The sequence below is a fragment of the Xiphophorus couchianus genome, chromosome 11, assembly GCF_001444195.1.
Source record: "Xiphophorus couchianus chromosome 11, X_couchianus-1.0, whole genome shotgun sequence".
Lineage (NCBI taxonomy): Eukaryota > Metazoa > Chordata > Actinopteri > Cyprinodontiformes > Poeciliidae > Xiphophorus > Xiphophorus couchianus.
The window spans coordinates 31,384,926-31,405,389 of record NC_040238.1 but is presented as its reverse complement, the minus strand read 5'-3'; the positions used below and the strand labels follow the sequence as shown (position 1 = coordinate 31,405,389).

The 20,464-nt window shown below is 37.8% G+C and overlaps 1 protein-coding gene across 1 annotated transcript in view; it reads right to left on the bottom strand.

Moving 5' to 3' along the window:
- The window catches only part of pou2f3 (POU class 2 homeobox 3), a 51,738-nt gene that overhangs the window by 13,124 nt on the left and 18,150 nt on the right, over nucleotides 1-20,464 (bottom strand). Inside the window, exons 4-9 of the mRNA XM_028032012.1 lie at nucleotides 15,451-15,552; nucleotides 11,845-11,950; nucleotides 11,463-11,551; nucleotides 10,299-10,475; nucleotides 7,828-7,969; nucleotides 7,402-7,535 (exon numbers count right to left, since the gene is read on the bottom strand). Coding sequence (XP_027887813.1) covers nucleotides 7,402-7,535; nucleotides 7,828-7,969; nucleotides 10,299-10,475; nucleotides 11,463-11,551; nucleotides 11,845-11,950; nucleotides 15,451-15,552 — 750 coding nt within the window. The remainder of the gene's footprint in view (nucleotides 1-7,401; nucleotides 7,536-7,827; nucleotides 7,970-10,298; nucleotides 10,476-11,462; nucleotides 11,552-11,844; nucleotides 11,951-15,450; nucleotides 15,553-20,464) is intronic.

The window sequence follows — 20,464 nt, the reverse complement described above, 5'->3', positions numbered from 1 at the left end:
ATGTTTAGCCATATTATGGCTAAATATGCTCTATTTAGAAATAATTGGTATGCTAATATGCAAGGAGGACATAATTCACAACTTAAGAACTTAGCAATTAGCTTACCTTTGAGCTTTAAACTCTTCTAACTCTAACATCAGCACATTAACACTACACTTTGTTCTAGCAGGCTAGCATGCTAAATGTTTCCAATTTGACTGTTGATTATAAACCTTATTCCTAGCTCCTTGAGGCTTTGCATGAATTGTAAGTTTCGACTTCCTCCGCAAATCGGAACTGCCATTTGTGTACATTGTAAATGCTTTTTATTATAGTTGATCATGTTGCTTTTCATGTCTCCTTATTTCTTTTATTCCTCCTAATTGATGGAGATGTTTATGCAATATAGTCATCATAACGTATTATTTATAATGTATGCTTTATGCATTCTAATTCTATTGCTAATACCATATAAAAAGAATAATTAATGTTACCACTGCACTTCAGAACTGAGGGGGATGATATTTCATGTCATCGGTGCAGTCTCTACCGTTTCTTTTACTATTAAAGCAATATAATAATAATTTACCATAATAAACAAACTACTAATCTGTTCAAGTTTGTTATGTTGTTTAAAGATAAGGTTTTGAGCATTCTTAAGAAATAGAATGCATAAATAATACCTATACGTCAAGTCATGGCAGTGACAGGTAGAGTAGCACCAGTGGTGTGCGCTGAGGTTCATAGCTGGTGAGGCGCTGACTTAATCATAATCAGATTTACAAATATAGACCCCCTGCATGTTATTGTTTACATAAGGAAAGTTTGCGCATGCGGACAACGCTGGAGGGCAAAAAGACTATTCTTTAACATGTCATCCATAGCCGCGCTACGCCGTAGAATAACTCCATTAACTCAAACAAACTTGGACATGTAGATATTATGTGCACATATTAACTAACCATGAATGTTTCCACAGAACCTTACTTCAATTTTAATCATTTCTCTGGTCAAAGTTTCATTACATATTTAGAATAAAAACGGATCAAATTTTAAACTATTTCTAAACCAGATTTTCTTATTTTTAAAACTTTTTTTGGACATGTGGAGCATTGCATTTTGTGCTGTGCTCCACAGTAAAGGAAAAACCCGTTAAAGTACAACTCAAAACCACGTCTTTCTCGCTCTCTGTATACGCGCAGCTACGCGCAGACTCGTTGCCATAGCAACTGACAACGCCACAAAAAAAATCACTCAGATACTTCCCACACAAAGAGCAGAACATTCATTCTGTTGCAGTAGTATTGTTTTAGGCTTAATGTTTATTTTGCGATTATTAATAAGTGGTAAGAGGAGAAAACTATAAATATATCGCTACACTTGACTTTACTGTATGGCTAGCTCGCTGTTACTGTCTCTTACTCTGCAGTTGTGGAGTCACAATGACTGGGATCATGAGCGCCCCCTGCCATGAGGCAAGAGAACTGCCTGCCTCACCTCGAATCTGTTCTCTGCCGTTCCTGATCGCTCCTCAACACACGAAATACGTTACACACAGATGGTGACAAAAAAACTATACATTATATATACAAGCTAAATTATGGAAAATAAGTTCATACATTAATTGTTTTTTAGCCATTTTATTGGCGACGTACAGATAGGAGGAACATGCTCCTATAGAATGGCAGCCAGTGAAGTTAGCGAGAGGTTGATCAATCCCAGGTGAGGCTCAGCTCGCTGCTTCCTCAACGGTTTATTTGCCGAGCGTTTGAATGGGAAAATGCAAAAATTCAGTGATTTTGAAGAAGGAATAGTCAGAATTGGTAAGGCTTAATGAAAAATAGGTACTTTACAGTATAAACCACAGGGTGAAAATAGCAATATAAATTATTTTATCATTATACATCAGGGCCATGCAGAGACCTTTGGAGGGGCAGGGGCTCAAATTTAAAAAAGGGACACATTGAACAAAATCTCCATACAACATAGCAACAACCCATATTAATCAAGAATCTAATTAGATCCTACTATATCATTACCATCATGCGGGGAAATGCAAAGCAAATATAGTCTATTTTCCCCAACAGGTATAAAGTTTGTGTTTCTGCTGCTGACAGTCCTGGAGGGCTGAGCTGATCTGAGACTGTAGCTGTTAGACCAGAGGAGAGAAGGTCGCTGGTTATAAAGTTATGAAATAAACTAATTTGCTGCCATTTTACTAATTAAGCTCTAATAATATCTATTTAACCCTCCTGGTAGAAACGTTAAGGAGAAGCAGAGCGAACAGTCAGCAGGTGGTACCACCCGATACCAGGTGGTACCGGTGGTACTGGGGCTTTGAGCTGCGTTGCGACTCGCGGTGACAGTCGGTACCGTGTCTTATATCAGGATGTCTGATATAAATCAGATATTCTTTGTATCTGTTGGTGGACCGACTCAGACTGCATGTAGTGAACCGGGCTTTTAGCAGAATGATCAAGTTAAAGTCAGAAGTTTTCTCTGCAGCTGAAGCATTTCTGTGTTTATGGGCGAGGCGGGTTTTGTCCCGCTATTGCAAGGACGATTATAAAAATAGAAATAGAAAGTTTTCCTAACGTCAAAAACTACGTTTTATTCACAAACCAGTGTATGAAAAAATATTCTTGCCCATAATTTGATAGTTAGAGGACACAGATCCTCCTCCTCCTCACCATGGACCCGGTGCCTGAACAACATGGAGGCTCTGAGAGTCATTATTAGACTGAGGGCAGCCAGACTAGTTTATTTTTACTAAATTATTATATTTAGCTAAATATTATTGCTGAGGTGCACAAACAGGCCTTCTGCCATACAGACTAAAAATAAAATAAAAAAATTTTTTTGAAGAAAAAAAAAACAACTCAAAAAGGGCACTAGGGGCATCAAGGATAAAAAGGGCAGGGGCTCAAGCCCCCCTCACCCCCTCTGCACGTGCCTGTTATACATTGTCTTTCCATGGTGACCACGACCTGCCAGTGATCTGCCACAGGCTGCCACAAACTGCGAATAACGGCAGCTTCTAGCTTCTGTGACATATGCCACAGTTTTTGTGTCAGACTGAATATCAATTATTTTATTTTGAACTGAAAGAAACGGAATACATACATTTTTTGGATACATTCGCATATGTCAATTTACAATCTCTAATTTATAGACATTTAAAGAGCCTCAGTGAAAACGTGTTTATATATTCTTAACTTTTTGGTGCAAAAAACCAGATTGATAATCGATGTATTCACTGCATGTTTATGTTTGTGTACTTTTGCATTCCCTTGCAATTACGTATTGATCAGTTAATGCTGCATAACTGAATACTGAAAGTCTTTCTTACGGTGGCCACTTTAATATAAAGTTTTCGGAATGTTTTTCCATGTATATTAATATCTCGTTTGAGATACCTGAAGTTTTGTATCATTTTATTTAGCATACAAATTCACCACAAAGTTATGTGCAAAATGCAAAAGCAAAACAGGTCAAACATGGGCTTTCTACCAGTGGCACAAAAGGTGGCTATGCAGTGTATACAACGCATAGGGGCACTAGAGGGGGCACAAAAACGATGTGGGGAATTTTTTTTTATAGTCAGCATTTTATGTACTTAACATAAAATGTTTGTGTATGAAATGATCAACAACAGAGGAACAGCACTGATTAGGCGCCCCCCTCCCTGCCAGCCGCTCTCCCCTCCCATACAGGTAGCTTGGGCAGCGGCCCTTCGAGAACACACTGAGGCGCGTTTTTTTCTTTTAAATTTGTAGTAATGCTGTCATGAACGGTTGTGGTGGAAGCGGTGAGGGAGACGCAGCAGACCCAGATGACATGAATGATGGAAGTTTAATGATGAAAATATACTTAAATAAGTCCAAAAGTCCACAAAACCTGGCAGCATAGTAGAGCGGAAGGCTAGGGCTCAGCACAGGTAGCAACAGGCTACATGCATGGACCGGACACATTGACCAAGACCCGACAGAGACACTGAGACACAGGTGACATTAAATACACGGGAGGGTAATCAAAGAAACAATCAAGGGGAAGACAGGACAACATAAAGACTCAGGGACACAGAAAACTCTAAATAAATACACAGAAAAACACAGAACATGACAGTACCCCCCACCCTCAAGGGCGGCTACCAGACGCCCAATAAAACAAAAACACAACAAGGGTGGGCGGAGGGGCGCTGGACGGGGGTCCAAAACAACAAAAAACGATCCAACGGAGTGGGTCTACGGAGCTGGAGGCGGGAACCACGGAGGTGATACGGCGGCCCTCCGCAGCGCTGGAGGCGGCGACGAAGAGCCTCGGGAGGAGCACTAAGAGGCGGGGTCTCGGGAGGAGCACTGAGAGTCTCGGGAGGAGCACTGAGAGTCTCGGGAGGAGCACTGAGAGTCTCGGAACCGGCACCAGGGGGCGGAGACCCGGAACTGGCACCAGGGAAACACCCACCAACTGGGGCCGACAACCCACCAACTGAGGCAGGAAACGCCCTCAGCTGCGCCGCCTGTCGGCCAGGTGCAATCTCTGGAGCGGGGGCATGAGGCTCGGGTGTGTCGGCTAGAAGGCTGGCTGGAACGAGCTTGGGTGCGCCGGCTGGAACGAGCTCCGGTGCGCCGGCTGGAGGTGTCTCGGGTGCGCCGGCTGGAACGCCAGCTGGAACGCCGGCTGGAACCGCAAGGAGCACCGGCTCCAGGGACGCGGTGGCTGCAGGAGCGGCCGCTGTCTCTGGAGCGGCGGTGGCGAAGGGCAGAAAATCCGCTTTGGAGGTGACTGGAGCTGGAGAAGCAGGAGCGGGAGACGCAGGAGCTGGGGCCGGAGATGTGGATGGTACGGAGTGTTTGCTTTGGATGAAATCGTCGTACAGTTCAAAAACCATTTCCAATATTACTGAGTTTCTCTTGAACTGATTGAAAAGATAAGTAAAATCCTCCTCCGAATCTATTTTGAAGTTGTTGGGTAGAATGGACGAGGGAGCGTGGGTTGTGGCTGGTGGAGTGTGAATTTGGTTCCTCCATTTGTCACAGTCCGATTCCAGTCCCATTTCCTCCAGCAGCAGCGGAGAAGGCAGGATCTCTACGTCCCTGTAGAGATCCCTCTGTGCCAACTCCAACTGCTGCTGGATCCATACCTCATGGCATGTCTGGGCCATGAAAGCCGCTACCTCACCCTGTTGTTGGCCAGGTCCTTCTGTCATGAACTGTTGTGGTGGAAACGATGAGGGAGACGCAGCAGACTCAGATGAGATGAATGATGGAAGTTTAATGATGAAAATATACTTAAATAAGTTCAAAAGTCCACAAAACCTGGCAGCACAGTAGAGCGGAAGGCTAGGGCTCAGCACTGGTAGCAACAGGCTACATGCATGGACCAGACACATTGACCAGGACCCGACAGAGACGCTGAGACACAGGTGACATTAAATACACGGGAGGGTAATCACAGAAACGAGGCACACCTGGGAAACAATCAAGGGGAAGACAGGACAACACGAAGACTCAGGGACACAGAGAACTCTAAATAAATACACAGAAAAACACAGAACATGATAAATGCCTCGACAACAGGGAGCTAAAGATGGGCGCAGGAAAATCTCCGGGGCACAAAACAGAAAACGTATGAGGGGGTTAGAATAAAGATGTTGGAGAGACGAAGAAAAGCTTTTCAAAGTGGTTGAAAGACAGTAGGTAAGAAATGTCAGTGTATCAACAAGAGAGTTGTAAATATTCAGGTTAGCTTAAGCTAGCCTAAAATGACTGGCGGTTGTTGTTGTCTCCGCCCTGTATTGAACCAATAGGGGACGCGATTTATTCCGTATTGCTATAATGTCTGATAGACACACCTATCACACACATCTCAACAATAAGTGTAATAATAATGACCAAAACAAAACAGGGAAATATTAGGGTCAGCTAAATTGTCGTTGGGGGACCTAAATAGGACCCCACGAACTGACGCTATTGTCATGGTTACCTAGAGACGGACACTACGCAGCCGCAGTGAGTTGCTATCAACCAGTGTCTTTTTAAAATGTCCACCCAATACCACACCGTCCTTAGAAGTAAAACCTCTGGCAAAAATACAGATGGTAGTGGGAAGACACAGGCTAAACAATCACAGTGAAGTTTAATAGGGGCATTAAAATAAATGTGTCGGTGACATTCAGTGGCACCCAGTGGATTTGATATCAGAAAGAATGGATCAGGAGAGGAACCACAGACCCGTCAGAACCTAAAGAACCAGACATCAGTCTCTTCATCCCTCAATCATTTCCTGAGACCGAAAAATAATATAGATGGCAATTTAAAAGAACAAATCATACAAATAGATTAATAGTAAATAAATATTGTGAAGAGAACATTAAAAATGTTTGTTAGGATTGTGTAGGAAAAATGTTGATATCTTTTATCAACCAAATACAGTGTCTTGTGGTCAATATTATTTAACCATTTTATTAATGTGGGTTGCCAGTTTCAATCAGGCTTCCTATCAAGCTATAAGAATGATAGAAAACATGCTTACAAAAAGCCTCAGACCTGCAGACGCAGGCTAACAGAAGCAGCTCTTTGGCTCACTTGTACAAGTTTATGTCGGAGTCTGGGGCCGGTGAGATGTTCGCATCCACCTCAAAAATATGTAGTTGTGCCAATGCTTTCTACCTCTTTCCAGCCGATATAAACATAAACTTTCCATAAGAAGAAAAGAAAGCAAAAATATATTTAAACTATTTGGACTATTTCTGACTTATTTTCACGAGGTAATAAATTCTTCTGACTGTTTTGATTATGTCTTTTTTGTGTTGGTAGTTCGAATGGCTAATAAAGGGCCGTTTTCATGTGCAGTTCCATCTCAACTTTACATAAACAGAAACAAACATGCAGTGAATTACAGAAGTGAATTGCGTTTATACAATAGTTATCACGTTTCTGAAATATAATTATTACCTTCGTACAGTATGATTATTACGTTTATACAGTACATTATCATGTTTCTACAATGTAACTATCATGTTTAACATTTCCCCATGTCCTTTTATTGGCTCCATAGCAGATCCACCAGTTTTGTTGTTGTTTTTTTTCTAAATAAAATCATTTATTTTCAATCTGTGGAATGTGTCACCAAATCCCGGGTTGTGGCAGCAGGTCACGGCCGCTACGACCTGGCATGGGAGGTCACTGGCAGGTCATGGCAGCCTAAGCATTTTTGATTTGATCATTTTTCGGCATTAAAGCCTGCTTTTATATATATAAACAAATCTCATTATTTCTCAATGTAATTTACACTGAGGGGTTCTGGTCAGGTCCTGAAACTGGTTAACGAACTTGGGTGGTGCACAGAGACAAAGATGAATGATCTCCAACAATTGGACATAAGAAACAGAACTGAAAGTTCATTTTTGTTTATCTTACGTCAAGAAAACGTTTCTCCAGTGTCAACTTGATGTTTGTTTCTATGCTTGTCCTCTTTTTTCGCTTGCGTCCGTAGCCTTCCATCAGAGGCGGCAGAGAGGCCGAAGTGCTTATCGAGTCAGAGGGTGAATTCTCTAAAATAAAAAGAAACGAAAATTGCTCTTACCTGAAAATGAAAGTGAAAGAACCCACAGAACATGTTCAATAGTATTTTTGGTTGTAGAATTCTGCTACTGTTTTTGTTGTATAGTTTCTTGAGTTTCTTTGGTGTTTTATCATATTGCAGTGCCTCTTAAAACACTTTTTTCACATAACTAATACATTTTATTGACAAATGTTTGCATTTCAGGATTTTTTTTTAAAGAAAATGAATTTCATACAGCTCTCTTACCATATAATCTCATACTATCAAGTATTTCAATATACCTGCATCACTGAGCCACTTCTCCAGCAGTGGTTTGAGCTTGCACATATTCTTGAAGCTGAGGTTGAGCGCTTCGAATCGTGATATTGTTGTCTGGCTGAAATCATTACCATAGAGTTTTCCCATCGCCAGACCCACATCTCCCTGTGACAAGACAAAGACACAGCAAAATAAATAAAGGAATTACAGGAATTAAATCTCTATGTACACTGCAAAAAACACAAAATCTTACCAAGTAATTTTGGTCTAGTTTCTAGTGTAAATATCTTAAGGCGCTTTTCCACTAGACTGCCTCTCACCGGTACGATCTCAGTCCGGCACGGCTCAGCCAGGCTGTTCTCAGACTCTTGTACCTACTTCAGTGGTAGTACTAGCAGGAGGGACTGAGCAGGGCACAGCACAGAAACAATTTGATATATAGCTGACCACATTCGTTGATTGGCTCGTGAGTTACTTCACTGAAAACTGCAACAACATTTAGCGTTTAGTATTTAAAGTTTGGCTGTGGACCGCAGACATGTCGTCTGCTATCAGGGAGCCGAGTACAGAGGAGTTTAATTATGAGTTTTCATCAGGAGCAGCGGCAGGAAAACATGAACTATATAATATTAACTTGAGATATGAATTTGATTTAACATTTGGATTAAACAATAATAATAATAAGTTTATGTGTGGCTACTGGTTTACATCTTTTGACTGCATTACCTAAATTCAAAAGGTTGCACATTTAAAAAAAAATGAAATGCCAGAATGTTGTTATATGTATAGTGAAATAATCAGCTGATCTGAGCCTTTATCATTATGTTTGGGCCAGCAATGAATTTCTATAAGACAAATTTAAATATCTGGCTTTATGTTAGTCCATCAGCACCTCGAGGTTCTCCATTGCTGAGTGTCTTTGCAAACATCAGTGCAAAGTAGAACACAGCTGCTGCGTGCTCACATCCTGCCCACAATAGCGAGGGTAGGATGTGAACAGAGTGTAAAAAGGAAAAGCTCGCTCACCTGGGGTAAAACCAAACTGCACTTTAACCGGTTAGTGCGCGACTTACCAGTGGAAAAGCACCTTTGGTATACATACTTGAAATCAATCAATCAATCAATCAATCAATCCTATTTATTCAGAAACAAATACGGTCCATAAAAAACAAAAAACCAACAGAACAACAACAAAAACAATAAAAATAAAATAATCATCCACTGCCATATAAACTAAGGCTAGACAAGCAGCAAACTAGTGGTCTAAACTAGATGACTCACTGAGCTTTGAACAGGATTGGTCAAAGTGTGAATGATGCTGTTTACAGAGTCTGTTAACCTGCACACACATTCTGTACATAATGTTTTGAAACACAGCAGCATAGGTTGGTACACTGTATATTTGCAAATAAGACAAAACTAACTTGATGGAACTTGACTTTATGCTGTGTTTTGATTGTTGATTTTATATTGCATTGTTTCTGTGTTTGTAATGATGTAAAGCACTTTGAAATGCCTTGCTGCTGAAATGTGCTATACAAATAAAATTTGATTGATTGATTGAACTTACAATTACATTTTCTGCAAGAATTCTGAGCTTGTTTTAACTCAATAACTCCTTAATATTGATTTTAAAAAAGTAGTTATAAGTGAAATAATGTGCCAGGGGAATAAGACATTTATCCCATCCTACAGGGACACTAGACCAAAAATACTTGACAAGGGGCGTGCCGTGGTGGCGTAGGGGTTAGCGCAGGGGTGGGCAACTCCAGGCCTCAAGGGCCGGTCTCCTGCAACGTTTAGATGTATCTCTATTTCAACACACCTGAGTCAAATAATGAGGTCATTAGCAGGACTCTGGAAAACCTGACTGCACTTGGGAGGTGATTCAGCTGTTGAATTCAAGTGTGTTGAACCAGAGAGACATCTAAGAGTTGCAGGACACCGGCCCTCGAGGACCAGGATTGCCCACCCCTGGGTTAGCGCCACCCATATTTGGAGGCCTTGAGTCCTCGACGCGGCCGTCGCGGGTTCGACTCCCGGACCCGACGATATTTGCCGCATGTCTTCCCCCCATCTCCTTCCCTGTTTCCTGTCAGCCTACTGTCATATAAGGGACACTAGAGCCCACAAAAGACCCCCTGGAGGGGTAAAAAAAAAAATAAAATACTTGACAAGATTTTCTGTTTTTGCTGTGAAGAGATACTGTAGAGTCAAAACATTTGGCCAGTTATCAGCCCATCACAGAACACAGAAACAAAAATGAAGAAAAAAATAATTAAGGTATTCATAAATAAAAGCAATTTCGAGTGACCAGCACTTGAAATTGCAAATTTGAAACCTTTTGTGTGATTGAAAGAAGCTGGAGCACAGAGAGAAAAACCATGCAGTAAGGATACCATCCAAACTGGGCCACTGTACAACCCTATATTGTTTTCAGTAGTTGGGAACCTTCTCAATGTCTTCAAATTGTAATATTCCTCTTCTTAAATACCTGAGTGAAGCCCAGTTTGATGCGTCTTTGTTTGAATGCTTTGGCAAACTGCTCCAGTTCCTCCAAATCATTGGGTTCCTCCTGTGGTGCCACAGACAAGTGTTTGGGCATCTGCAGGTGCGACATGTCCATGTGGTTCTCGAGGGACGGTCCAGCCAAACCAGAACGACTCATAGCCTGGATTGGAAACCCATCACAGAGACAAATCTTCAGCTTCAGGAAGTTGTGACAAAGTTAGTTCAACAATAAGCAGCAACAACACGAACCAACTAATCCATTGACAACTTTCACTTTACTCAGATGTGCATTACTACACTGTTATCTGAGAGACTTGAATTAGTTGCTTTAAAAGGTGGCACCATCTAACCACTGAAGAATTTAAGTGAATAATCTTGTATGCTTCCTTAAACAGGTGAGGATAGCTCTATGAGCTATCCAAAACATGTTCTTTATATTTTTTTTTGCACAAATTTATTCTTGGATAATGAGATTTTAGTCTGGTTAGAACAAAATAGAAATGTTCTTTCTATTTTGAACGTCCTTCAGAATTAGCTGTTTTACAGTCTCTTGTCACTTTAAGTCCAAATAAGCTTCTGCTGGTCACACCCCCAAGTCAATGTTTACTCTCTCACGTGAAAATGGCTGCAAAGCGATGCAGTTATACAATTATACATCTTTGAAAAGCAGAAGTAGAGTCTTTTGCAAAAGCAACAAGAATACAGCAAGTGATTTTTGGATGGTAAGTCAACAACAAAGCATATGTTTTTTCCAGCAGCCATTGTATAGCTGACCAAACATTCTAGAGCTCCCCAGGGGTTATTAAGTAATGGACAGAGTTTACTGGAGTTGCTACATGAGCGTCAGTGCCTGCTCATTTGTGAGGTTTCGTTCATAAGGTTTTTGAAATAGTTAATTTTCCAGACATTAAAAAACATTAACTTATCTCCAAGAAATGGCCGGTTGTTTTTTTTTTTAAGCAGTTGGGCTGTTTTTAGAAGCATTAGAAATCCCAATTGAAGTACAAAAACATGCAAAATGTAAATTTTGCATTTTAGGTCCCCTTTAAAGAAAGTAAACTAAAAAAAATAACTTCCAATTTCTACTTTTGTATTTAGCTGCACTAAGATTGAGAACTAGCCAGTAGCAAACAATTGCATGTCTCACCTGGGGAGTCAGAGCTAACCCAGACTGATGCTGAAGAAGACCCGATGGACTCTGTCCAGAAAGGGACAGCAAGTTTGGCTGCAGGAGGGCTGCAAAGCAAAACAGCAAGATGCTAATCAATAATTGCTTTAGATAGACATGAAACAGTACTGAACAATATATTTCTGTGGTTATTTACCTCTTTTGTTCAGATTAACTGCACAATACAAAACTAATGGATTGGTGAATATTGATTGTTGAATATTGATTGATTGTATGTCCCCCATAATAAGTTGTTTCTCAAAACTGTTACTATATCATAGCAGATGTCATATTTTTTCCGTTTTTACTCCCTACAGGCCCTAGTTAACATCTGGAAACAGAAAACTAAATGAGACTCCACCTTGATGGTTGGAGGGACTCTGGGAGAGGAGGAAGGGGGATGGAGTCGACAAGTGAGAGGGTGGCATCAGAACAAGCTGCTGCATTGGATGGAGGGAGGTGAGCTCCTGAAATTACAACAAACAGAACCAAGAATGTTTAAAAAAGCAACAGAGATGAAAAATTTGAAAAATAAGTTACTGCATCCTAGTAACAATAGGGTTACTAAAAAACTAGTGTTAAAAATCTAGAATATATTTGTATATATATATATATATATATATATATATATATATATATATATATATATATAAATAATTCCCTTCTCACCCTCTCGCGGGTGGTCTCTCTCATCCTCTGAGCTCGGGTCCTCTACCAGAGGCCTGGGAGCTTGAGGGTTCTGCACAGTAGTATCTTGGCTGTACCTAGAACTGCACATTTCTGGACTGAGATGTCTGATGTTGTTCCTGGGATTTGTTTTAGCCACTGCTCCAGTTTGGGGGTGACTGCCCCGAGGGCCCCAATGGGTCAGTGGTCATTGCACCACTGTGGTCTTCACTTTCCAGTCATTTTCCAGTTCCCCTCTGAGGCCCTGGTATTTCTCTAGTTTCTCATGCTCCTTTTTCCTGATGTTGCAATCACTTGGTATTGCTACATTCACCACAGTTGCTTTCATCTGTTGTTTATCCACCACCACAATGTCCGGTTGGTTCATCATTACCATTTTGGGCAGCTCAACAGGTAAGTGACCCAACTTTCCCATCTTAGATCCAGGTTCGAATCCAGGCCGGGGCAAAGATACAACAGTCATTCAATTGAGCTATCCAGTGTGGGTCCTTAGGAAAGACTCTTCACGCTACTGCCTACCTCATACCATGAGAGACAATGAAATACACGCTATGCCGGCTCAGATGCCGCCCAGCCATATACAGTATATACTACTTATCACAGTATTTTATGGTACTATTGTGAGTGATAATGATAAAAGTGACAAGAACTATTTATTTCTTTTTTAGATAACTGTTTGGCTGTGACTGAGTGTCTCAGCAATTAAAGCCACACAAACATTCCTATTCAGAATGTACTTTTTTAGGTCACCAATCACACAAAGAAGTGTTATTTGTATCATTAAACCACAAATCATATTTAATCATATCTTCAAATTTATTGATACTTTCTTTCAACAAACAGTGGAGAAAATAGTAAAAACCAATCATCACAACAATATGGATAGCTTGGGGGTTTTAAACATCATTCACTGAAATTTACTGTGAAAATCAAAGCGTTTTCATCATAATACATTTTAAACAATATCATAATTGCCCACCCCTACTTTAAATATTATATATATTCAGTGTGAGCAATAAATCTTATTAAGAAATAATTGATTTTAGTAAGCTTACTGGCATAATTATTGGTACCTCCAAAATAACTTTAAAATATAAATAAATTAAGAACTTTTTAAGTTTCTAAGAAGATCAAACGTTAAGACGTTATTATGGATTTTTAACATTAATAATCCATAACTTTCATTCCCTATGCTTCAAAATGGGAACAATAAAAGTCCTTGAGGTCCTTAAAGTCATTCAGATATGATTTGATCATTATCATTCAGAAAGTGAATACAAGAAAACAGATATCTGTCTAAACTCATCCATATCAATAGTCAGAGCAATACTTTAAAAACTTAAAACAGAAACAGTATAATGACAAGTAAAGTCAGTGTTATGAGAATACAATTATAATATGAAAAGAATAAAGTCGTAATATTATGAGAATAAAAACACGATATTAGGAGAATGAAATAGTAATTTTATAACTCCTACATAAAAAATAATGAAAAATTACATGATGAATGTTGAGCATCTTGTAAAGTTATAATTTCTTATCGGTTTTATAAGTAAGATTGTAGGAGCTATTTCTCCATTTTCAGTTAAATCTTAGAATTTAAAATTTTTATTTTATTTGTATTTTTTGCTTATTTTCTAGCTGATTTATAATTAGAATTTTTGTTTAATTTGTTATTTAGAATAGGTTTTTGGCTAGTGATTCACTTAATTAGTTAATTTCAGTTTGGAAAGTGGGTGTATCACAGTATAAATAGGTAGGTTTTAGGAAGGTCCTTAGGCACGTGGGTGGTCATATGGTTTTTTACCTGCCAGTGCCAGTGCCAGTATCAGTCAGTCCCAGTTATGTCAGTTATCAGTCAATCAATGAGAGAACTGGTGCAGGAGTCAGAACAGGAGAACTAGCAGGATCCTGTGAAGCCTGTAACTTGTTTTTTATCTGGAAAATGGAATAAACTTACAAAAGAGCTGCATTTTGACCATTTTGATCCCTTTTTTGGACTGTGTAAGCCAGAACCCACAGTGCACTATAGTGACTATTTGAGTTTACGGTAATTCACTTTGCTTTGATCACTTTTGAGTCTTGAGTTTTTTGATTTTTTGAGTTTGAGTTTTGGACAAATAGTCACCACAAAGATATTCTTAGTCTTTTAACATGTCAGTATAAAACTGTTATCAGTAGCAGAACTTTGAAGCAGTTGCACAAACAACTGAGTTCATTTCAAAGAAAGAACCAGATGGATTTGACTGGCCTGCCTATTTCAGATTATGATAACTTTGATCTCATTAAGACATTTTTTCTAGTAATTTTACATCTTTTTTTTTCTAGCATATTGCATCTTTATTATGATAATATCATGAATTTATTTTGGAAAAAAAATGTCTTTGTCTGGAACTAATACTTTGTTGCAGAAATAGTTCACCGTAAACAAAATCAGCCTTCTTCTTTCTCCTGAGTGTTGCACAAAGTATGCATGTCAGAGGAACTGAAAGTTGTGGAAATGGTGATTTTAGATTAAATCACACATCTGAAATGACAGAATAATTTTTAAGACTTTTTACTCAGTTCTTAGCGGTGGTAAAAATAGCTATTGAAAAATGAAGCTTGGACTCTTTTTAACAGCTGTAGTTATTCTCTGGGTGAATAAATGAAGCCGCTTTAAACTGCTGTTTACCTAAAGTTTAATCTGGTCTTCTTTTGCAACACCTCTGATTGCAAAAGAAGATCAGATTAAACAGAGCCCTGAAGAAACCTCCCTAGCCTTACTGCCTTCATTTTCCTTATGAGTTCATTTCTCCAGTGTCATCTTTCAAGTCTTGCTCATTATGTCCACTTAGTAAAAATATGTCATGATTCAGAGAAAAGCATAATAAAATGGGCTGTTTGTTATGACAATCTTAAACAAGAGGATTAGAACCAATGACAAAAAAAAAGAATTCTGACTTTTTTATCATAAGATTCAAATCAGGATTCTTACACAGTCCAAATTTTGAGGGGAAAAAAACTGGAATTCTAAAAAAAGGTTAGATTTCTCAGATTTCTGAGGAAAAAAACCATCAAAATTCTGAAATTAAAGAAATCAGAATTCTGAAGAAACGAAAGTCAGAATTAATTTTTTCTTCAGTTGCCCTAATCCTTTTCCATATAACCTGGATATGTTACTTTAATACACTTTTATGGTTCAAAGCATCCTATTTGTTGCAGTGCTAACAAAAGAGGTTTTAGACTTTTCCAGGATATTAATAAATTCAAGTGCATTATTTAATGGACTCTTTCTTACCCCAGTAAACTGACTCCCATGCACTGGAGAGCTCTGTGTGAGGTGGCATGTCTTCACTGAGGACGTTGAATGAGGGGAGTCGTTGAGGTCCTCTGTTTTAATCTAAAAGCATAAAACAAATTCCAAACAATGAACTTGTTTGGAAGTTCATTGTTTGGACAATGAAGTCTAATAAAATCATTTATTAGACTTTTCAGAGCAGACTGGAGGGCAACCCCTGTTGATAAGTGAATGTTCATTACTTAAAGAGGTAGACCAAATTCCCTCACAGACCTCCTTACCAGTTTGGTTGCTCAACAAATTACAAAGCATGATAGATGCTCACCCTTCCCTTTGGGCAAACCGGTATGCAAATATCCCTTCCCCCATTTCTAATTTACTATCCCCAGAGAACTGTGACACTTCCTCAAAGCATAAGCACCCATTGAAAAACAACACAAAAAACGTTCAACGTGGGCAGAAATAAAACAAGAAATTTCCAATGTGTTAGTTTTCTAATAAATCACACTGATATAAGTTTGTCAACCTTTCATTTCTACACATTTATTCTTCCTCACAACTACTCTTTTTGAACACCAACAGTGACAATAGTCCTAAAACAAGAGCTGTCTCACATAAAGAACACCACTGCTGTCCTAAACCACAAAATAATCACGTTAAATTTATGTTTTGTTACCAGGAAAAAAAAAGGTTTTCCATTTAAGTCATCTTAAATGGAAAACATATCATTGATGAATAATAACTGGAACATTTGAAAACAAAAACATTTTTCAAGTTATTCTTTTGAAAAAGAATTTTCATGCTATATTTTTTGTTAGTTTTGTCAGTTATTTTCTTGTCACTTTTAAACTACGTTTCTACAAAAAAAAGAGTAAATTTTAAGGAACTAAAAAAACTGAAGTTAACTTTTTAACATACATTTTGGTCTAAACAAATTAATCAAACCAAATATTTTTCTATCTAGATGTACAAAAAGGGCAAAAATCTGTCTTTATTAATAGAAATACATGTGACTATATCCCATAGAAGTTCATACTGAACACTTGTTCAAACCACATGCTGTGATGGCATTGAACCAACCCTGCAAACTAAAAACACGTGGTTCACTATGTAATACATTATATACAGCGATCAGTTGAGGTATTTTTTTCCACCACCATTCACATTACAAATTGTAATAAACTACCGTTATGTCCAGTTTTAATTTTTTTTTCTAGCTTTTAACTATGCTTTCAGATGAATTTTTACAAGGTTAAAACAATCACTAGGAACTTCACATATATCCTGGTTCAGCTTGGTCAGAACACAGCCTCTTTGCCCTCAGTAACAATAACAATGTTTTGGTTCAGCTTTTTGTAACTTAAAACAAAGGTCTTTGGGTGAAACTCTGCTGACCACAGGAAGGAGGGTGCAATTTTTATTTATATATGATAAATACTCCCGAAGATCTTTACAAAAAAATGAAAATAGCTGCATTGATATCTGTTAATGCCATTTTTGTACTTTGATATGCAGTTGTATAAATATTCTTCCTGTAGTCGGTGAACAGGAAGTTATTGGGGCATGCAAAAACATAGTGACATCTGGTTATGCTTGTTTGAACTTTTGACATTTTGTGCATCATAAATCATAGTACTGTATAGTCTGCAAAAGTGCAAAAGGCTGCCAATTAGCTTTATGTTGACTCATGTTGCTAAATGTTGTTAGCTTGGTGAGCTGAAGTATTTATTACTTTATTTTATTACTAAAACTTGCATTGTTCTATTTGTCCCTCGCAGCAGGCCACGTTTAAATGTCCATCACTCATTCATGATCCCCTCCTCATAAATATGATGACAATAGAATGCAACTGCAGAAAATCTGATATGGTCTTTGGTTTTGTTGTTCAATATATTTTACAGTTTCCTTTTGCAAATAATAAAATACGGCAAAGTTAAACTGAATTGAATTACTTGTAGTATGCATTGTGTATTATATTTTTGACAGTATTTTTATCTTGTAGGTTATTGTTATTTGAAACAGGTATCTCTCTCAACGAAATTCACATATATATTTTTTAAAAATTCTCCAACCACAACTTTTTAAAGACATTTAGGAGTCAATCTTGTGTTTAAGTCAGTTATGTCTTACAAAATCAACTAACCGTTAGCAGCATGATGGAGCTTCTGATTTCTCATCGTAAGCAAAATGCTGCTAAAATCAGCATTCAAATTTGTTTAAAGTTCAAAATCATGATTACAAGAAACTGGAAAAATTCCTGGAGTTAACAGTTTTTATTTTTTGCTGTTTTTGCGGTCTCTTTGGGAACAATCACTATTTGTGAACATGTTCAAATTTTTTCTACTCTGCATAAAGTATAGACAAAAAGGCTACAATTTTAGCACAAGGCTAACTGCCAACAGCAGTTAGCCTTGTGACTCAGCACAAGTAACAAATATCACTACGGTTTTCCTACATTTTAGGAAATTGCTCTCTTCTTAAAAATCAGGTCAAATTGAATGCCACATTAATTTCTGCCATAGATAAAGCCCCCACTGATGGTGACTGAAAAAACAAAAAAAAAAAAACAGTAACTAATGCTAAATGAAAATTAAATAAAATTATCATCAAATGTTTTTGGAAAATAGTTTCTTCCAGCTATTTGATACACATAGTAAAAAATAAGCTGAAATTGAATTCACACTTTTGCTCCTGCTTATGTTCAAGTTAGCATGAGCATTTTAGCTTCACTAAATGCTACAAGTAAAAAGAAAACTGTTTAAATATCTCATGAGCCCTTTTTTATATGGAACAAAGTTTTTAGATTTTGATAAGATTTGTGATCACAATATCTAAAAATGTTGAAAGAGTTTGTTTTATTACCAGTATGGTTGTTTTCTTAGTCTTAGTTTGTAATTAGCAATTAAGCTAGCTCAATTAATCAGTTTTTCTGGCAATGAGGGACACATTGCTGTTGTCCCTAATTCAGTGTTGAATCTCTGACAGGTACAAATATGTTTTGTGCAAAATTATGTTCTTGACTGTTTGTGGTTTCATGGTAGACCTGGCATGGGCAAATAGTTTTCCTATGGATCTGGGAATGTACCTTCATGGGAAACTGGTTAACCAAACTCCCACAGTAACAAAAACATGCATTTTGAAAGAAATGTGTAATCTATTTCACATCTGTACTTCTGAGAGAAAATGTGTTGGAAGTATTTTATATTTTATTATCATTTATTTGCTTTACCTTTATTTTATATTATCATCCATTTTATTTACCTTTGCATTTACATTTTAATGATGTGTTTTGAGTGTTTTGAAGTGCTTTGAGTGTTTTGAAGTGTTTGCAGAAACTCTGGAAGCGGCCTGCTGAGGAGTGAAAATGGAGGATACCATGAACGAGACATTTCGGCGACAACTGCCCAGGGGAACTGCAAATTTATAGTCTTACCTTGTCTGTATAACTGAGTTATGGTCATATGAGTGTGCAGCTGTTTTCTTTTCCCCCTCCCTTCAGAGCTGCATGCTGTCATGTAACTAGGGAGTTCCTAATGCTAATAAAAGCAGGGTAAGACTCAGTTGAAGCTTCAGAGCATAGGCAGAAATCTGTAACTGGGTTTCAACTGTGCTCTCCCTGCAGGTAAAACCAAACTCTGACTCTTGTCTCTTCATTGTGTCTGTGTTTAGGTAATTTAGACCTAACAAAATGTATATGAAATTTCCACATTACACAGTGAATCTGGTGGTCAGATAAGGCTGACTTTCATATGTTTAGTCATGCCTGTGCCTGTGGAATTTTAATGACGTTGTTAAATCATTAGAGACGGTGTAATAAAACTTAACGACATTTTTATTATTGTCATTTCAGGTGAGGGAAATATTAATGACTGTGTTGTTAAAGCTTTTGACAGTGTAATAACACTTAATGAAATCTGTAACTAGTCCAATGTTTAAGGGAAAACATTAATCAAACAATTATAATGACCTCATAACTGTCGCAGTTCAGACTAACAACAAATGACAGTAATATAAATTACACAAAGATACATAACATTTTAAATTTTGATAATTAACTATTATGACATATTTATGACAGATTATTCTTGGTTAATGCCAAGCTGTCATAACAAAGACATTTTGAATAATGTCAACTTCGCATTAAAAGTGTCATTATTTACCGAATGACACTTTATGACAATAGTCATAAATATTCATGAAGACTTATTCATGTTTATGACAGGTGTTATGTCATGTTTATGACAGTGTCATGTCAGTCTTATGCACACCCCGTCAAATAACGTGCTACCAGACAGGGACTAAAGCAACCTGGCTCTGTTTGAGAAAGTGCACATTTTTAGAGTTAAATTTTAAAAGCCATACACCAGCCTAATAATTGACCTGATTTAAAGAAATAAAAAACAGAAGAGTTGAGCAGCAGATTGTCACTTTAAGCTCAAGTGCAGTACAGTGGACCCCCAGAATTTACAGCCATGAATGAATATCTAAAATTTGTGAATATTTGAGACCCCCTCTAAGATGCTTATTATTGCCAATTTTGGTAGCACAAACACCAAATATACCTTAACTGATATTTTAAGGTCTGATATTTTTATTTCTAATAATTTCACAGTATTTTCTGTCATAAGCTTGTACAGCAAATTATTATTAATTTCATTGTTATTGTTTTTAGCATATTGTTTTTAACACATTAAGAACTTTGTGTGTGAACCTATACTCGATGCTGCTGTTACATTTGAATTTCCCCTTTTTTGGACAGTAAAGGCTGTTTTTATTCAATTCGTTTCCATTTTGCACTATTATAATAACTTGTCTTCCATATGGGTATGTCTCAATTTAGCTGTCCAATTTCCACATTGTTGACTCCCATGTTACATATTCTTTCGAATATTTTAGATATTCTTACAAAAATATCTTTGAAATTAAGGTTTTGAATAGTTTAATCAAAGTTCAGACTTAAATCTGCTCTAGTGTTATAATCTCAAACAGGCTGTTTGTCTGAACAAAACCTGGA